The sequence below is a fragment of the Scomber japonicus genome, chromosome 16, assembly GCF_027409825.1.
Source record: "Scomber japonicus isolate fScoJap1 chromosome 16, fScoJap1.pri, whole genome shotgun sequence".
Lineage (NCBI taxonomy): Eukaryota > Metazoa > Chordata > Actinopteri > Scombriformes > Scombridae > Scomber > Scomber japonicus.
In genome coordinates, this window is record NC_070593.1 from 30,092,026 (window position 1) to 30,109,907 (window position 17,882).

General features: G+C 37.1%; 1 protein-coding gene across 5 annotated transcripts in view; it reads right to left on the bottom strand.

The window, feature by feature from the left end:
- Positions 1 to 546: 546 nt before the first annotated feature.
- The window catches only part of nrxn3a (neurexin 3a), a 285,289-nt gene continuing 267,953 nt past the window's right edge, over positions 547 to 17,882 (bottom strand). For 3 of the 5 annotated variants that reach the window (XM_053336307.1, XM_053336304.1, XM_053336302.1), the window contains 2 exons: positions 16,951 to 17,041; positions 547 to 884 (listed from right to left, as the gene is read on the bottom strand). In XM_053336307.1, the coding sequence (XP_053192282.1) occupies positions 580 to 884; positions 16,951 to 17,041 (396 nt within the window). In that variant the 3' untranslated portion in view covers positions 547 to 579. Of the gene's footprint in view, positions 885 to 15,529; positions 15,551 to 16,950; positions 17,042 to 17,882 lie in introns of all 5 variants that reach the window. The other 2 variants (XM_053336305.1, XM_053336306.1) reach the window with 2 other exon arrangements.

The following is a 17,882-nucleotide window of genomic DNA, read 5'->3' on the forward strand; positions in this document are numbered from 1 at the left end:
AGCTAACAGATTCAATTAGAACTGTTTCCTCGCCGGATTTCATTTTATACACAGAAATGTTCTTTCTTTTTTTCTTTTTAATTTGCTTAAAGCAAAAATCAGCAAGACACCACACTTGTATTATGTATAAACCATACAAATTTTGTCATATTCTGATACAAGAGTCCTTTTTTACTTTGACAACAATTGTGTGCCTGACCCCCTCATTAAGCACTACATGTTGCTTACATGCTGAAAATGGTCAAGATGAGCATTTTAGTTTTTTTTTTTCAAAAAAGTTTTTTGTTTACTGCCAAGGATCACATTGCTCTAAAAGTCACTTAGGAGAATGATGTAGCTGTGAATTATTTCTATACTGATAATGTCTCTCACCAGATTGAAGTGGAAGGTCTCTAAAGTTGCTATTTAGCCTTCTCGTTATGCTTACAATAGTAAGTGTGCTTTATATTACAGTACATGTCAGTTTAACTACTCAGCACATACATGTTATACCATCATTTGTCATAGCTCCTTGCGGAAAGTAAATGTTCTCTTAGTGCTTTCTTTCTTTACTGTGTTGTGTTCACATAAGTCTCACAGTCACACATAATACTCCTTATCCTTATTTTTCTGTTTTTTGTTGCTGCCTTTTAAGTTCTGCTGTTTGTCCTTCAGGACAGTGCCATTACTCTGCACAGCTGAATTGGTGATGTAGTTTCTGCTCTCGTCCACCTGGTAGGATCCTTCATCCCTGTTCCTGTACTTATACATGGCATAAAGAAGGATGAGGATGCACAGGGCAGCGGCCGCCACTATTCCGATGACCATCCCGGTGGTGCTGCTAGATTCACGAACCACTTCCGAGGGCCCTGGAACTCTCCTGACGCCTGGTTCTGTGGGAAGTGCTGTGGGTATATTATGGAACATGGGGGAGGTTATTAATAGGCCCCTCAGTTTGGTGCTGTCTACCTCAAAGGATGTGGGCAATGGAAGCAACACTAGGTTGGGTTGGGGTTTTAGCTCGCGGTTATTCATTTTGCCAGCCAGCTGTTTGGCGGGAGCATTGTGGAGGGTGGCGGTGAAGGCAGAGGTGGCGGTGGTGCGGCTCTGGTCGGCGGTTAGTGGTATGGCGGTAGTGATAGTCCTACCGCGCCTGGAGACTGAATGTTTGTTATGTCTAAAAGTCTTGGGTGCATGAGCTTTGTAGCCACCTTCAAAGCCTGATGTGGACAAGGTCTTATCTGTTACCAAGGAGAGGGTCGTGTAAAAATCTTCATCATCGGTAGGGGGCAGGTTAGACTTGAACGCTTCCCCAGAGCCATACCCCGATTTCACCAAGCCATCATCATCACAATCATCGCTGCCTCGGTCCGACAAGCAAGGTACCCCCGCCTCAGTGGTCTTGGACAGGGACTCTTTGGTGGTCTCAATAATGGTGAGGAGTGGGTGGTGGGTTGAGGGAGTGGGAATGAAGGGTGCACGAGGAGCTATAGGGGGGTGCGCTAATGGATCCTCAAGTACTGGGATGACTAATTCAGCTCCTGGGATTGGAGAAAGACAGGTAGTAATTTAGAGGGCAGTGTAGGGGTTTTATGCAATTTAATTTTATATGTAAATATGTGTCTATATATAGATATAGTATAGTATATACCAATACACCACACACACACACATATATATATGTGTGTGTGTGTGTGTATATATATATATATATATATTTATATTTATATATATATACGCATACATACACGTACATTTTTTATTTTATTTCTAAGTGGCCAGTAGGTATACCCCTGAATATCATTGAAGATAAGGGAAAGTGCAATCTTCAAATGTAAACATTAAACTGTTCTAAATACAAATAAATGAAAACATATTCAAAGTAGTTAAATACTGCAGTTATTTTTATTCATTATATTTTCCCTTTATTGAGTAGGAAGGAAATCTTAGAATATGTAATAAAACTTTTTTTTTCCTATTTCACAGCACATTCAAGTAACATTAACTTAATTTAATTAGGCTAAATACAGAGTGCTGTAATAATAGAAATGACCGATGTGTCACTTCTTACTGGCTCTTAGATCATCTTAAACCTTTTGTTTATTATGACAACACTAAAACATTTAGTTATAGTTCTACAAACATTTCTCAGATACAGAGCTGTTCTGGAAGTAATGATGAAAATTATTGATTTCTGTAAATCAGGTTTTACATGAAATTTGATGTGAATTGATTTGTCACTAGAATAATTAAACATCCACACAGTAAACTGCAGTTCTAATGACCAAGTGCAAATCATCTCTGTTTTAGTCTAGAGACCAAACATCAGAAAAAACTGTTAAAATATGATTACCAATGATTACCAATTTAGTTGAAGATTAGAATTAAATCAAGACATTCTAGATAGTGGAGGGTCAACAGAACACGCAGAGAGGATTTTTCGCAGCTTATGTTTCATTATACTGTCATCCCAATTTTGATGACATGTGGTTCTTTTTTTCATAGTCTTTTCACTATACTGTTTCTTGGAAATTAAGGTTTAACTCAACAAGTGACATTTTATGACTGAATGATTATATCATATGAGCAGCTCTGTAACCAAGAAAAAACTGTTAAACTATAACTGATTTTAAGTCAATGGCAGAGCAAAGTCACCTGAATGCTCACCCTCTGTGAAATACTAACCTTCATAGAAAATGTCATGAAGGGCATTCTTACCCAATGTGTGTTCAACAGCTTCATTTAGTAGTTAGCCATTATATATTCAAATCTTTGAGACCTTACTCACCAGAAGATCAGATCAGATTTCCTAAAAATTCCACTTACATACATGCTCTTACTACACAGTTTATTTTTTCATCTTCTCAACAACAGTTAAAAATGTAAAAAAAGAAAATAAAAAGAAAATAAAAAAGAAAGATAAAAACAGTTCTTTCAAATGGAATGACTACAGAACAACAAAGTCTCATTTTCCAACTATTTAGACAGTTAAAACATGGGACATGTTACAGTTAGTAAAATTGCTGTTGGAAATTCCTAATAACTAGCATTTAAAACGGTTAGGTATAACACCTTACACACTCTGATTAGTGTCATGTAATTACTGAATTTAAAAATTTGGTTGCAGTCAATAATTGGCAAACTATTTAAGAATCCACTGTATGTGTTACAGTAACATTACTGGATTCTTGAATAGTTTAGGTGAAATACATGACACTAATCAGAGTTAGTAACTGCAGGGTTGGTTTGCATTGAAGCCTGTGGCATTTCTGTTAGAATAGATTCATACTGTCATTTTGATTAAGCTAGTTGTTGTTATTCAGTCAATAGTGTTATCTGTCAACTTGTATTATCTGTCAAAGTGTCATTTGACAGAGGTCTGTTGCACAAAAGCAGAATTAAGAAATCCATTTCTTAATCCAGTTCATCCTGGCTTAATCCGCTACCTAGGTCTGGTGCAACAGCCCTCTGGACTGAGTTACTTATCCAACACTACTGTTCATTAATAACAAATGGCTTCAAACCACCACAATTTTGAGAACACTAACTAAAATTTGTTGCTCTGTTTCCCCATATACAAACTCTTCAGTTTTTGCAGATTCTAATGAAATGTGAAATAACATTATAATATACAATTGAACAGTTGTTTTTCTGTGGCATTGTTCCTGTTTAGTAAAATGGGAAAAGCATCAATGCCAAAAAACATAAACAAACAAACAAACAACAAGGGCAACAATTATCACTAGTCTTTTTAAAGATCCATATACATCATAACTGTAAACCTTCTGGTGACAAGGTGACAACTCATTTTAAGGAAATGTAATCTCAGGTAGGTTTTTAATGGTGTGAACATTCAATCTGCCATTGACAAGAAGTGTGCATGTGCATACTGAAAATTGTGTTGCACAATGCAAATTATACTCACAAATTGTGAGACTCACAAATTACCACAAACACCAACATATACATTCACAATCAATCACACAAATCTTTAGATCAAACTAATGCTAATTTATTCTATAATTTCAAACAGTAAAAAACTATTAGAGACACATTCACTTATCAATGTCTACAGCTCGATCAGAGATGCAGTTTGCAAACTTTTAGATAAGTGCTTCTTCAGACAAATGATTTTACTATCACATTGTCTTATGTAGTCAATATTTAAGGTACTACATGTAGCACTTTGTATTCTGAGTCAGCCAATATTCAGTTAAAGAAAATATTCTCAGCAATCAGCAGCGCTTGACAATCCCATGGAAGATTACGTTTTGAGCAACTGCAGCATCTATTACTGAAGAGTAATGAGAATTAGTGGGGCAGCTAAATGCAAATTTTAGCGGAATCGTTCAGTTTGTAATACAAGCACCAAATTTCCATCAGTGGTTAGTTGACATAAAATATGTTAGCCACTTAAAAATCATCCTGTAATGGTAATGAGTGAATGTATTGCACTACCAGGACACACTGGTGACATCACTGCTATGAAACTCTGCATGGAATTCAATGTTAGATTTTGCAAGGTAATACTGACAATCCTGCTGGCAACACTCCATCTAGTTTATGGCTTTTTTGATGTCACTCTATATTTAATTTGATGTGTAGGGTTGTTGTCCTGCTGCATCACCCAACTTCTACTGAGCTTCAGCTGGCAGACAGCCACCCTAACATTAACCTGTAGGATACCATGATACATTTGGGAATTCATTTTCCTCTTGAAGATGGCAAGCTGTCCAGGCCCAGAGGAAGCAAAGTAGCCCCAAATCATCATGCTCCCGCCCTCCTGCCTTGATGTTTTCATGTTGGTATGCAGTGCCATTTTTATGCCATACGTAGTGCTGTGTGTTCTTCCCAAACAATTCAACCTTAGTTTCATTAGTCTGCAAAACATTTTCCCAGTAACATTATGGGAAAATGTTTGGCAATCTCTTCAATGTTTTATGTAGACTCATGAACATAGATGTTGACAAGTGCCAATGGTTATTTGTATCATAGCCAGAACTCCCTCTATTGAACATATCACTCCTGCCCTGCAGCAACTTCATTGGCTCCCTATCAAATATCGCATTGACTTTAAGATTTTACTCCTCACGTTCAAGATCCTTCACAACCTGGCACCATCATATCTCTCTCTGAATTTATTCACATCTACACACCTTCCTGAACCCTCCGATCCTCCTCTGCCAACCAGCTCTCTGCCCCATCTGCCAACTTAACCACCATGGGGTCAAGAGCCTTCAGCCGATCTGCCCCCCGCCTATGGAACTCTCTCCCACCAGACATTCACACTTCTGACTCTCTCTCCACCTTTAAATCCCGCCTGAAAACACACCTATTCAGAGTGGCATACTCTGTCTCACACTGACTATACAATCACATTCCTGTTTGTTTATTGTACTAATGCACTTTGTAGTCACATTCATATGTATTCTTTATCTTTGCACTAAATGTTACCTGATTTATATTGTTTGATGTACTGTTGTTGTGTTGCACCTTTTAAATAAAATGCATCATCATTATTATTATTTCATTATTATTATCATAATATAATTATAATATTATTATAATAAATAATAATGATTTCTTCAAGTCTTTAGCTGTTACTCTAGGGTTCTTTTTTTTTTTTTTTTACCTCATTGAGCATTCTGCGTCGGGCCTTTGGTGTCAACTTGGCTGGGCACCCACTATTATACTGTACAAGTATAGACAAAATGTAGATCAGACTACATTTTATGACCAATTAATGCAGAAAACTAGGTAACTCCAAAGGATTCACATATTTTTCTTGGCACTGTATTGGCATGTATGAAAAAACACCACCTTCCATTTGACCCCACCAAGCTTCTTGTCATCCTAACCAGTCTCTCTATGCAACCAGGGATCAATATCCAGCGCAAATAAACTCTGTCCCACAAAGTGTGCCCAAAACTTGGGTGTCATGATTATTTATTCATTAACCTTTATCCATCTGGCCTCAATTTCTCAGTTGTGTCAATTTGTCTTGTACAACATCAGGAAGATCAGACCCTACCTGTCTGAGCACACAGCACAAGCCCTGGTACAAGCTCTTGTAATATCATGTAGTGACTATTGCAACGCCTTACTTGTAGGCCTCCCTACACCTGTATGAACAGGTTTACCCTCTGCCAATGAAAGGACTAAAGTACTACTACTCTATCAATTGCCTCTGTGCACTGCCTGTTGGCACTTACGTCCTATCAGAGTCAAACTTAGCTTTATGGCTCTTACTCATGACGTTCTCTCCTGACTAAATCCCTGGTTGTGTTGTATCAGCTTGTGTTCGTTCGTTGTATTAAAATACATTGCTTTAGATAAAAGCATCACCATATTATATTGTAATTGTAATCGTAATATTTTGATTTGCACTTAGCTGTCCCACTAATAATTCAATGCGCAGAAACCCAAAGGCCAGGGAAGAGAAGTAATTAAGAAATTCTCCCCACTAGTAATTTGACAGTTTAGTACTGTTGAATTGGCATTGGTGGCATTACCCATAGCTTTGAAATATAAAGATTTACCTGTTTAAGATGACATCTATGTAAAATTGTCTGAGTCAATTCAGTGATGTGAAAGCTAAAGCATATAACATGTAGCTAAAATTGCTGCAGGTATGGTTATTAGCTTTCTGCTTTTAGAGTAATACACATGAAGAAAATCATTTTTTGAAATCCACTCCTCACATTTTACATACTGCATCTTAAAAAAAAATCAGAGAATAAAAAAAATCATAAATTTCAACTTACATCAACAAATTGCCCGCATGATTTAGCCAGGAAGAAAAGAATTTACAAAGAAAAAGTTGTATAACAATGTTGGAGAGCTACTTGGTACCGTTAAAGATCATTTTTATCCATTGGAGAATGTGTTCTAGCTTTAAACATGACGGTACAGGGAGGCAACAACACATACATCCACACCACATAACAAAAAATAAACACCATAATTCTGTTTTTTATGTTTTGTTTTTTCCTGTTAAATATATATGTATATGTATATATATTTTTTCCTTTTTTTATTTCTTTTTTTTTTTTTTTTTTTTTTTTTACAAAAATGTATCTACATTTTTTTTGTTGCAATAGACTTCAATAGTATCTAAAATCTATTCATGTTACAGTTTTTGCTTATTTGTTCTTTAGTGTAGAATGGATGGATGATGTTATATCGTAATACCTCTAAAGACAAGGGAGAAGGTGAAGAAGGGGTGGGACCTATGAACATACTACATAGGAAATGAGGGTGATGAGGGTGACAGTGTAAGTCAGTTGCCATGTCCATGTAAAGGCAGTACGAAGCGGTCGGGCGGCATTAGCGCTTTTGGCTGTAAGGAAGGGATGGGGATATACAAACAATGAGCATATACATGCCCATCTACAGAAAAGAACAGAAGAACTCTAACACTGACAAGTCTGACAAGCCCTAAACTGCAACTTCTTAGCCATGCAGTTCATTTTGTTTGCCTCACAGTCAAAATATTATTCAGTAAAGATTCCTTTGTTTTTTCAAAATAAATTTGAAAAAGTCTGAAAAATAAGACCAGGATCTGGAATTTCTTCACCTACTAGTTTGTGGGATTCCATATGTTTATAAAATACCTCAAGTAGAATTGCTTATGCAAACATTGCTATACATTTATACTTTTTAAATGTAATATTTATCAGGAAATTATACTGTAAGAAAAATCACACAAGTTAGTTACTGAAGTAGTTCCAAATCCAAAAATGTCAAATCATATATAGAAATGTTTCACGCTGTGATTTAAGTATTATCTGATTGACAAAAAAACTAAACTAAACTAAAAAAATGTTTAAAAACAGACAGTCTTAATAAGCCAAGAACCAAAATGACATTGATTAATTGGATTACTTAAAAAAAAAAACCTGTTAAAATTATCAAACAAAAAATGTCAAGATGAAAGAACAAAGCCATTTAAAATTTTGCACACACTACAACCAGATGCACACAATAGAAAACAGACACTGATGAGAGAGGCACTCGACTGGAGGACGGGCCCCTCTCTCATGTGTTTCTTGATGACAAATCTATCTGTAATGTTAATCTTTAAACATGGACCGATCGTGCAGTCTGGGTGTACATCAGAGAGAGACAGTGCTGGCTGAGAATGGGTTATTATTATTTTTTGTTTTAGCTTTAGTTATACTGCAGGATGTTGATGCATGCTTAAAGTAAGTTGCATTTAGGGAGAGTAGAAAATAAACAACACAGAAAACTGAGGGCAGGTGAGACTGACCAAAATGACAGACACTGTGTCCCAATCCCTTACTATAAACTAATATTTAATGTGATAATCATGTGGACATTATTCAAACTGCACCTCTAGGAAACTAGTGCTGTTGAGCACTAGAAGTATATAGTAATATCACCAGCTCAACATCAATATGCAAACTGAAATGTTTGCATATAAACCCCCACACCCTCCAAAAAAAATATTGTATAGTATGCAACTGGAGCACAGGTCAAGTTTAACTAATAGCAGTTGAAAAAAAGAAGAAAAAAGCTTAAAAACACCCAAAAAAACCAAAACAAAACAAAAAACACAAGACATATATTAACAATATTGTGTCAGGTTCTATATATGAAATGCAATTGATTCAGGATTCAAGTATGATAGGGTCAAATGACAAGCTTAAAGGCGATATCCATAACATTGTGTATATTGTGGCCCTGTTCTGTGGTGAAAAGTGTTCTCCAAAGGTAGCAGTTTGTTTGAACCTACCAAAGCAAACCTACTCAAACTAATGAAATTAGACACTGATGCAAATGGGCTGAATAATATTATGGATACCAGCTTTAATCCTGTAGTGTCTTTTGACATATGATTTAATATTTTGCCTAATGTAACCCACATAAACCATGAGGACTGCACATATATGTAAAAATACAATCACGGAAAATTCCATAAGATGGCAGACATCTGTCTATACTTAAGTGGAAATGAACAGTGACCCATGTCTTCCTAGAAGGCAAGAAACACCTAAAAAAATATGACATTTATTAGAATAGGTTCATTAGTAATGTTTGTGTGATTTGTAGTTTGTTGAATCTATTTTCTATAGGTTTAAATATTCAAATGAGAACTTTGAAGGCCGAAGTGGAGAAGGGTTCCATGTGAACAGCAGTTGAACTCTAAGGTTTTGTTCATTTTCTGTGATTTAAAACACTGTTCACTGAACCCCAAGCTGACCTGATGTAGCTTAAAAAAGCAGGTTTACTCTTAAGATTTTTCCATGTGTTAAGAAAAACTAAATTAATTTTGAAATAAAATTAGATTCTTAACGTTTTACATGATAGTTTTAATGTGAATTATTTTCTCTTTTTTTACATATTACTTTTACACCTTCACTTCACGATTTTGATATGATTGATATGAAAATGCCATTTTTTTTAATAAACTAATGCTTATTAACCATGGAATTATGAAAAGCACCTGATGTAAGTGTCCCAACCTTTGGCCCTTAAGCACTGTTAAACAGAAGTCACCTGGAGCTTGATGCCTCTCCCAGAAACAGTGCTACTCAACCTCACAACAGGGTTGCACTGATTGAGAAAGGTCCTAAAGGTGTCAGAATACTTTAAGAGTGTATTTGTAGTTCAAAGAGGTTCAAAAATCAAAACACCAGAAAAACATTTTCATTGGTGGAATTGATTAATATGGTAAATGATGGTAAATGCAGTCCATTTACCATCCACTTACCCTGGGATGTCAAAGTGAAACAATAACTTGTCATTGGTTAAAAATACACACCATTGGGTTTGAAATTGAGGTTACAAAATAGTTCTTACATTGGTATCTAGTGTGGGCTGCATTCCAAATGTGTGACTCCAATGGCCAAAACTTTCTCCTCCTCTGCTGTGCTCCAACTGTCTGGGCCATCCTCATCCCCTCTAACCTTGTTTTTTGCAGTATCAGGTCACGATTGGGCTTTGATTTCTCAGGCTTCAAGTCAGAGGGACAGCCAGTGCTCTATTACTTCCTCTACCCTGCCCTCCTTTTACCCAGCATATTCCTGTCTGATTCCTGTTTCTTATCTGCTCTTATTCCTCTCTTTTTAGACAGTTGTGTCATGTCTACACAGGAAGTATAGTGTCACAAGGATGTTTTTACAACATTGGACTGGATGATCCTTGGGACAACTACGCCAACTCATTTGAAAGTCCTGAAGCCAGGTTGAAGGAACTGACCCACATTTTGCCCAAAACCTTTAAGAGAGCATCAGAGGTGGTGGATTTTGGGCTTGGTTGTGGCAAAATGGCTTGATGGCACCACCTACAAATTCAAATTAAAAACCCCCACCTTTTGAAATTTGATTTAGCATATTCCTTTGTGATAAAATTGATGAAAATATTGATCTTTCATTGAGCACTGTCGCTGTGGTGGCACAGTGAACTTTGATGTTTTGCCATTAAGGGGCAAGTATTTGTAATTTTAAATGTACATCATCCAACCTGCACCAAAATTCTCATACTTGATAAGAGTCCTGGGTTGAAAACCCCTACATGTCAATATTGAGTCACACTCACAGTGCCATCTACTGATAACAGGAAGTCAGCCTTATATGACTAACATCATTGGATTTACATGGAATCTACACTGTGTGTTCTACACACAATATTGTATAATTACACAGGAAATCATATTTATCTAGCTTCATGCAATGTCTGATAAGAGTCCAGGCCTGAACACATACATGCCTACAGTAAAACACTTTGACTATGGTGCAACCCGACATGCACAAAGGTGTGAGAGAATCTCTGATTGCAGCTTTAATTTTGATTTTGTTTCTATTAACAACCCAGTTTCACATCAAAATGTGTAATAGCTACATTGGTCCACAAGGCAAGAAGTATTACTTTCACAATAACAGCTGTAAAACTTGAGATGTCTAACTTTTAAAAAAATCTATTCTGTTCTATTGGCCTGTGTCTGCATCACGCAGCTGTCAGATTTCTGTCTGTGAAAACAAAGAAAATAGCTGACATTCCTCTTATTCCCAGCTGAAAATGCAATAGTTGATATGGCATTAAAATGCATACTGATTACTTTTCCAGTCAGAAATGTGCTGTTTACTTGTATTATCTTTGTTCAGGACATGTTTATCACATTTAGTTTCCTTGTTTGTGACTAGGAATTTTACTTTTTCCAACAGCAAAAATATTGAATTACTATTTCAATTTTATCAAATTGCAAAAATGCCATTTGGGGTTATATTTGTTTGTTTCTGTTTTTTGGTAAATTTCCATCTGTGTACCAGTGGTTTGGGGCATTTCTGTTTATCGTCACTGTATTTTGAAACAGTATCCTTTGTTATGCTCTCAGCATGCATTTTATGGTGTCCAAGATAAATGGCAAGAGAATTTGATTAATTGCTTATTAAATACCTAAAGGTATTAACTATTTAAAAAGCCCTTTTGGTTGCCATCTCATGAAATTAATTGAAAAGAAGACAACAGATTTACAACAGAGAACAGAATCACTTGACAAGTTTTTAAGACAAGCCAGACAGGCAACAGCCACAGAAAATAAAGACAGTGCAGGGTAAGATAGATGACATTTGATGTCGCTGCGACCGCAAAAATGTTGCAAATTAAACATGAATGCAGACAAAGCAATCAAGTTAGGCTAAATGCAGGGGCATGGAGTCAAAGATAAAAAAATAACACCAATCAAAAAGCATGCAAAGAAACGATTAAATGTCACCCTGAGGACAATGATTTCAAGAGTTTGTTAAATCATAGCACCATTGACTGCTTAAGATGAAATCAAAGTGGGAAACAAAATCTTTTCATGCCATCTATGCTAAAAATATATTCAAATGCAGTAAATCATTAGGGAAGAAGGTGGTGGGGGATATACAGGGGCCAGAAAAGTGTTTGAAGGGTTAGGAGGAGGCAACGATTTTCATAAACAACTGTCGTTATTTTCATAAGGCACTTAACTTATTGAGTTATTGAGAGGTTTTTTTGCCCTTTTTTCTTAGAAAAATATTGGGATGTTTTCCTTAAAAGCTATATGGCACAAACTCTCCAGAAAATGTGGAAACAAAGAACACCCACCAAAAATGCATGACACACATGATGAGGAATATATTTTTGTATAATTGGTGGATAGATGGAGATGATGGCTCAATCACAAAATTTAGAAAACTTAAAGTGGAAATAACTTTGACTCCCAAAATAATACAACAAAGGAAATTTCAACTCAACAGAGCATGCCACTGTCAAGGTCAAAGTGATGTCAGTGTTAGAATGGGGTGAATTTCTGTGTAAACGCATGATTGGATGACTGAGGCCCTGTTTTTCTCTTTCTTCCCAAATCCCCATGAATGTCAGAATACAAGGCAGACCTTTAAATCCATTAACACTAATACCTCACAAATTCTGAAGAAATTTGGGAATGACCTTTTAACAAGACAACCAACTGATAAGCAACATAAGAATACTATCTATCTGTCTGTCTGTCTGTCTGTCTTACACCAGCACTTCAAAGGCCTTCTGTTTGCGGTGTGAGTGGATATCATGAATTGAATTACTTCTAGTGGCATTCAATTAAGCATTACTTCAAAAGGTTGCGCTGTATTTCAATATATATAGAAGAGTTCCATGAATATGTCCATAGCCCTCCTAGCTTTTAGCTTATTGGTATTGGTTTGCCCCATCAAGGCTGCCCCTGAGCACCTAGAGACAGATCTCTGCACTCACTGCCCAGTCAGGAGGAAACTGCACAGGTTGGCTGTAGGTTGATCAGAATGTTGCCAGATGATCAGGAGGAGGATCAATGTGCACTTCACTGCCCTTCACGGGATCAATGCTGAAAGATCCAGGATCCTATCAGGCTCTCAGAGGGGAAAAAAGTTACCTTTGTGAGGTTGGGGGCTTCACACCACTGCCTGTAGGACGGCAACCACATTGATGATGTGAAACCTCAGCATGATTGAGTTTGTTTTGTGACTGAAGTGGGAAAGGAGCAGAACTTTCTTTAAAAGGTTGCGGATACCATTCCAATCAAAAAAGAAAACCCCACATCCCCCAGATGCTCCTCATAGACAAGCAGATGTGCTCCAGAAGGTGATATTGCTGAGGGTTAGAGAATGTGAAGTCTGCATAATTTGATCCAATCAGAGACATAGCCACCATGACCCTAACACATGAATCCAGACAGACAACAAAACTGATTTCAGTGGCTTGACTGGAAAGTGAACACTGAGGTGGAAAGAGTACTGAAATATTCTACTCAAGTAAAAGTACCACTACTTAATTAAATTAGTTAGAAGTATAATTACAATTCTAAAAAGTCTAAAAGTACAAAGTAGCTTGTTTGAAAGTAAAAGTTTGTTTTGCTTAGTTACATTTTTTTAAGGGGGGGATTGAAGGTGAAATGAAGGTGGCATAAACTGTGGATTCTGTAAACCATCCTTTTCTTCACCAACAGTCATACTGCAAATTCATAAATCAAAATGGGTCAAGGTCACACGTGTTGTAACGTTCCTTAAATGACCTAAAGAAGACCAAAATCTGAATATCCCTGTAAAAAAAAAGATGTGATGCGTTCATGTGCACATGAACGCATCACGCTCACTGCCCTGTGCACATGAACACATCACGCTCACTGAATGGCTGTACCTACAGAGAGAGACAGACGGCAGAACTTTTAGTGTGTGTCCATAAATATGTGAGATTGTTATGTTATGTTGTTAATGAAGTTATTGCTGCTGTGCTGTGTGCATAAATCCACACAGCCTCTTTCTCAGCATTTTCAGTTGCTGCATAATGCTGCGGAGGAAAAGAACAAACAGAACATCAGTACTGATGAAAACCTTACGCTCACTTTTATTTGTTATAGTGTACTGTCCTCTTGACCCGAATGCTGAAGTTTTGTGCTGAGAACAGAGATAGAGAACAGCTCTGTAGTATAATTCTCAAACTCGACAATTAAAGCAAACAAAAATTAGAAAGACAAAACTAGAAGAATCTTACTTGGCTTGGTAAGACAGTCTTAAAATATATAAGAAGGCCCTCTGTAAAGCCAGAGACGCTTATTACTCATCACTAATAGAGGAGAATAAAAACAGTTTTCTTTTCTGCGCTAAACTGTGAATCCATGTTGATCTAAACTGTTGATCCATGTATTCCTATAAATCTCAGTAGTGATAATTCCATGACTTTCCTTAATGATAAAATTTTAGGGACAAAATTAATCGCCTCCTGAAATTTAGAAACTGCTCTTAAACCTGATATATATGTAGACTGTTTCTCTCCAATTGATTTTACAGAATTAACTTTAATGATTACTTGATCCAAACCAACTAGGCTGCTCTAGACCAGGGGGGTGTTCCAGGTAGGAGGTTCAACAAACTCTGAGTCTAACCCTGAACTCTGAGTTGACTTACTCTGAGATGGGAAACTCTGAGTATCCGGTTCCAGTGCGACTGCTATAAAAAGCCATCATCAATGGAGCCCCGATACCTTGATTCACCATGGCAACTGCTGAGAAAACAAGCTTGAGTTATGTAACCTCACTGTAACTGGAGCTCCCCCTGCAGGCCTGTGGCGAATATGATCATATATTTCACTAAAAGTAACGCTGCTGCGGACGCTGCGGAAAGTGAAGTGGCATGGGAGAACTGGTGCCCGAGTCAATGTTTTAATGCACAACTCCACTGACTTAACTTACCTGCTAGTCTATGATTGTACCTTGCTTTGATAATATTCATAGTTGACATAGGCTATTAAACTAAGTAAATATTAATTCCAGTGGCTATTTCAACAGGTAGTAATTTAAAGCCCCAACAGAAAGCTGCTTAACACATATGTCCTCTCATTAATTCTGCCTCGACATCTATCGGATTGCAAAGAAATGGACAACCTATGTCTGGCAGCTTGCTTCAGGTAAGAGGAGACAGGTAGAAACTCAGGGTTTCTTATAGAAAACCTGACAGCAAACAGGTTATGTTCACAGAGCTGACTCAAATTACCATGGTGACTGACTCAGAGTTTCAGTTACCTCTCTTTCTGGAACGGATAACAGAGTTTCCCTCATCTCAGGGTTAACTTTTTTTTAACTGTTTTCCATATAACCCGCTTTCTGGAAAAAAACCCTGCTCTATGTGTAAAGTGCCTTGAGATTACTTTTGTTGTGATTAGGCGCAATATAAATAAAGATAAATTGTTTGATTGATGTTTCTGTGAGATCGTGGATACATTCAGTGACCCCTGAACAACATTATAAGTATGATTCAGACATTAATCTAACATGTTTCAGATCTGCCTGAGTCACATTAATGGCTGCTTTTTGATGTTTCAGTACATTAAGTTATAGATGTGAAATACTAAATCAGTAAAAGAAGCAAAATACATGAAAGTTTGTTTGTGGTTGTGGAGAGCTCATAAAGACATGCAATCTGAGGATTTTGTGTTCATTTTGATTTTCATTATGGACCAATCTGTGTGCTGAAATGTGGAGAAAAGCTTGAAATACTGGATACTGCTTAGCTCACTCAAACAGATGGAAAACATGGGCAGACTAAGATGCAAACTTTATGGGTGTGTTTGCAGTGTCAAATCATTAGCAAATTCAATTCACAGTGATATTAGTGGGTGCAATTCATTCTTCGTAAAGCATGCCAGGTAGTGTAGCTAGTGATGGAGCCTGAATGAAAGTTGCTTAACAGTGAGCAGAAGTGTGCAATATATCAGTAAAGAGGTAACAAGAATGCAGGAACTTCCTCACTGGCGTCTGCCTGTCCTTCTTTGTACTGGTACCAAAGATATTTAGCCCCAGTGCACAGGGAGTGAGCAGTCTGAATAAATAATAAGCTGCACAGAGTAACTCAGTGAAACCAGAGGGTGACAAATTCTTTGCTGAGTGCTGTATACTGTTCTTAAGTTGGCTAAGTGAAAAAGGGAGATGAACAGCAGGTACGTTGGTGCTTCATAGGTTCTGTTTGCTACTTCTTGATTGGGTAGTGAGTTTGAAGATCTGTCTCAAGATGCCACAGAGCCTTGATGGGTTAAACCAATATAAAAGCCTGTGAGAGGACTTGGCATGTAAGGTATAGAACTGTAATCATTGACAAAAAGAATCTGTTAGTTAAATTCTTTTGTATGGGAGTGACCAACATGGCACTTTTGTTTCCTACCAAACACACTAAAATTGCGGAAATTGCGGAATGTGGAAATTTCGGAAATTCCCAAATTCTTTCAAAACTGATTCTCAATCACTATAACGGAGCTTAGATTTTTAATATTTAGATACAAAAAAGACAGAATAACAAGCAAAAGTATGACCCAAAGAAAATGAAAACTTATACACAGAAATTCAATGAATTCTCTATTATATGAACCAATAGTGCTTCTAAATATGGAAAAACAGAAATAAAAACAAACAATTAAAATCATGGTACTCCTAAAAACAAAAGCAGTTAAAATGTATTCTTTGCAATGAAAATCAGAGCAGTGGATAGTGGGAGCAGTGACTTAAACACAACGTGATACATATTGCAGCATCAATGGTTAATGATGGTTCACCATTCACCATACAAATTTTGTGATGCTATGTACTCAATCTTATTTTTCCTTTTCCTTTCATCAGACAAAATTTGCTTGTATGTTGGTGACCATGTTAACCACTCTGAATGACCCCATGTGCAAGTGTAGCTCATGACATTAATGACCTTCTGTGTTACTGTTGTTCAATTGGCAACATACTACATGAACTTTATGTATAACTGTTCAGCAATTTTCAATTGAAAGTGATTTAACAATTCATTGTTGGATTGGGTCATGTGTAGTGCAGCTTGCTAGGCACTGTCACTACACTGGTTGTTTTATGAAGTTACACTTTGACCAACCATGGCGTATGATGCTTTGAGGATACCTTGATCCATTGGTGCAGATGAGTGAACGCAAAAAGAAAGCAAGCAAAAGCAAACTAACCTAGCCCACCTGCATGACTAGTTTCACACTCCTCCAGGTCTTCGTCATCACTCGAACACTCTGCAGATGAAACAATCTCCTCTGCCGTATGCTTCATGAGCAGAATGTTGATCATCAACCAGAGTGAAGACATCCAAACACAGACCCAGCAGAAAAAAAAGATACACAAAGACAAGGTAAAAATATACAAAACAGGTTAGAAGGCAAGCATGAATGTTCATTATTGCCCCTGGAAACAGTAGTTTAACGAAAAGATCTTTTCAATTGCATCTCAGTCTCCCTCAGTTGATGGAATTTGCTTTGTTGTTTGAAGGCCTCTAAATATTCCAAACATACTGATACATCACACATCCACCCAGCAACATACAATTACACAATTCATGAAATGTACACTTTATCACATCTATTCCAACCCATATGTATTACTTAATTGCACTCACACATTATTAGAGTTTAGATCAACAATGTTAGAGTGGCTAACATCACTAATAGAGGAGGAGGAGTGCTTAGGGCTGCTGTGGCAGAAAGGACAAAACTCTGAGCGCCTCTCTAGTTTGAAGTCCTGTCTGTGACCAGATTGTAGCAATGTGAAGCGTGTCACTTATTATTAAGAGATGTTAGGGTCCCGTTATTCATGTCTGACAAGCGGGGATGATTTTAGAGCCAATGTATGTGATAGTTGGTAAACATAATAAAACTCTGACCAGATGTTTTGATATGTTTAGTGTTGTTACACTAGCTTTAGCAGTATCCAGTCTTTGTTAAATTGTGATTCTTAGCATCCACTCATTGTTCCTTGCCCTGAGGAACAATGAGTGTGGCACCCTCCTCTCTCTGTCCTCTTCCTCACTGAAAAGATCCTCTCCACTTTTGTTTTGTATGTTAGCAGTGGTTAGAGTTCAAACTTGAGATATTGCTTTATGTAAGTGGGT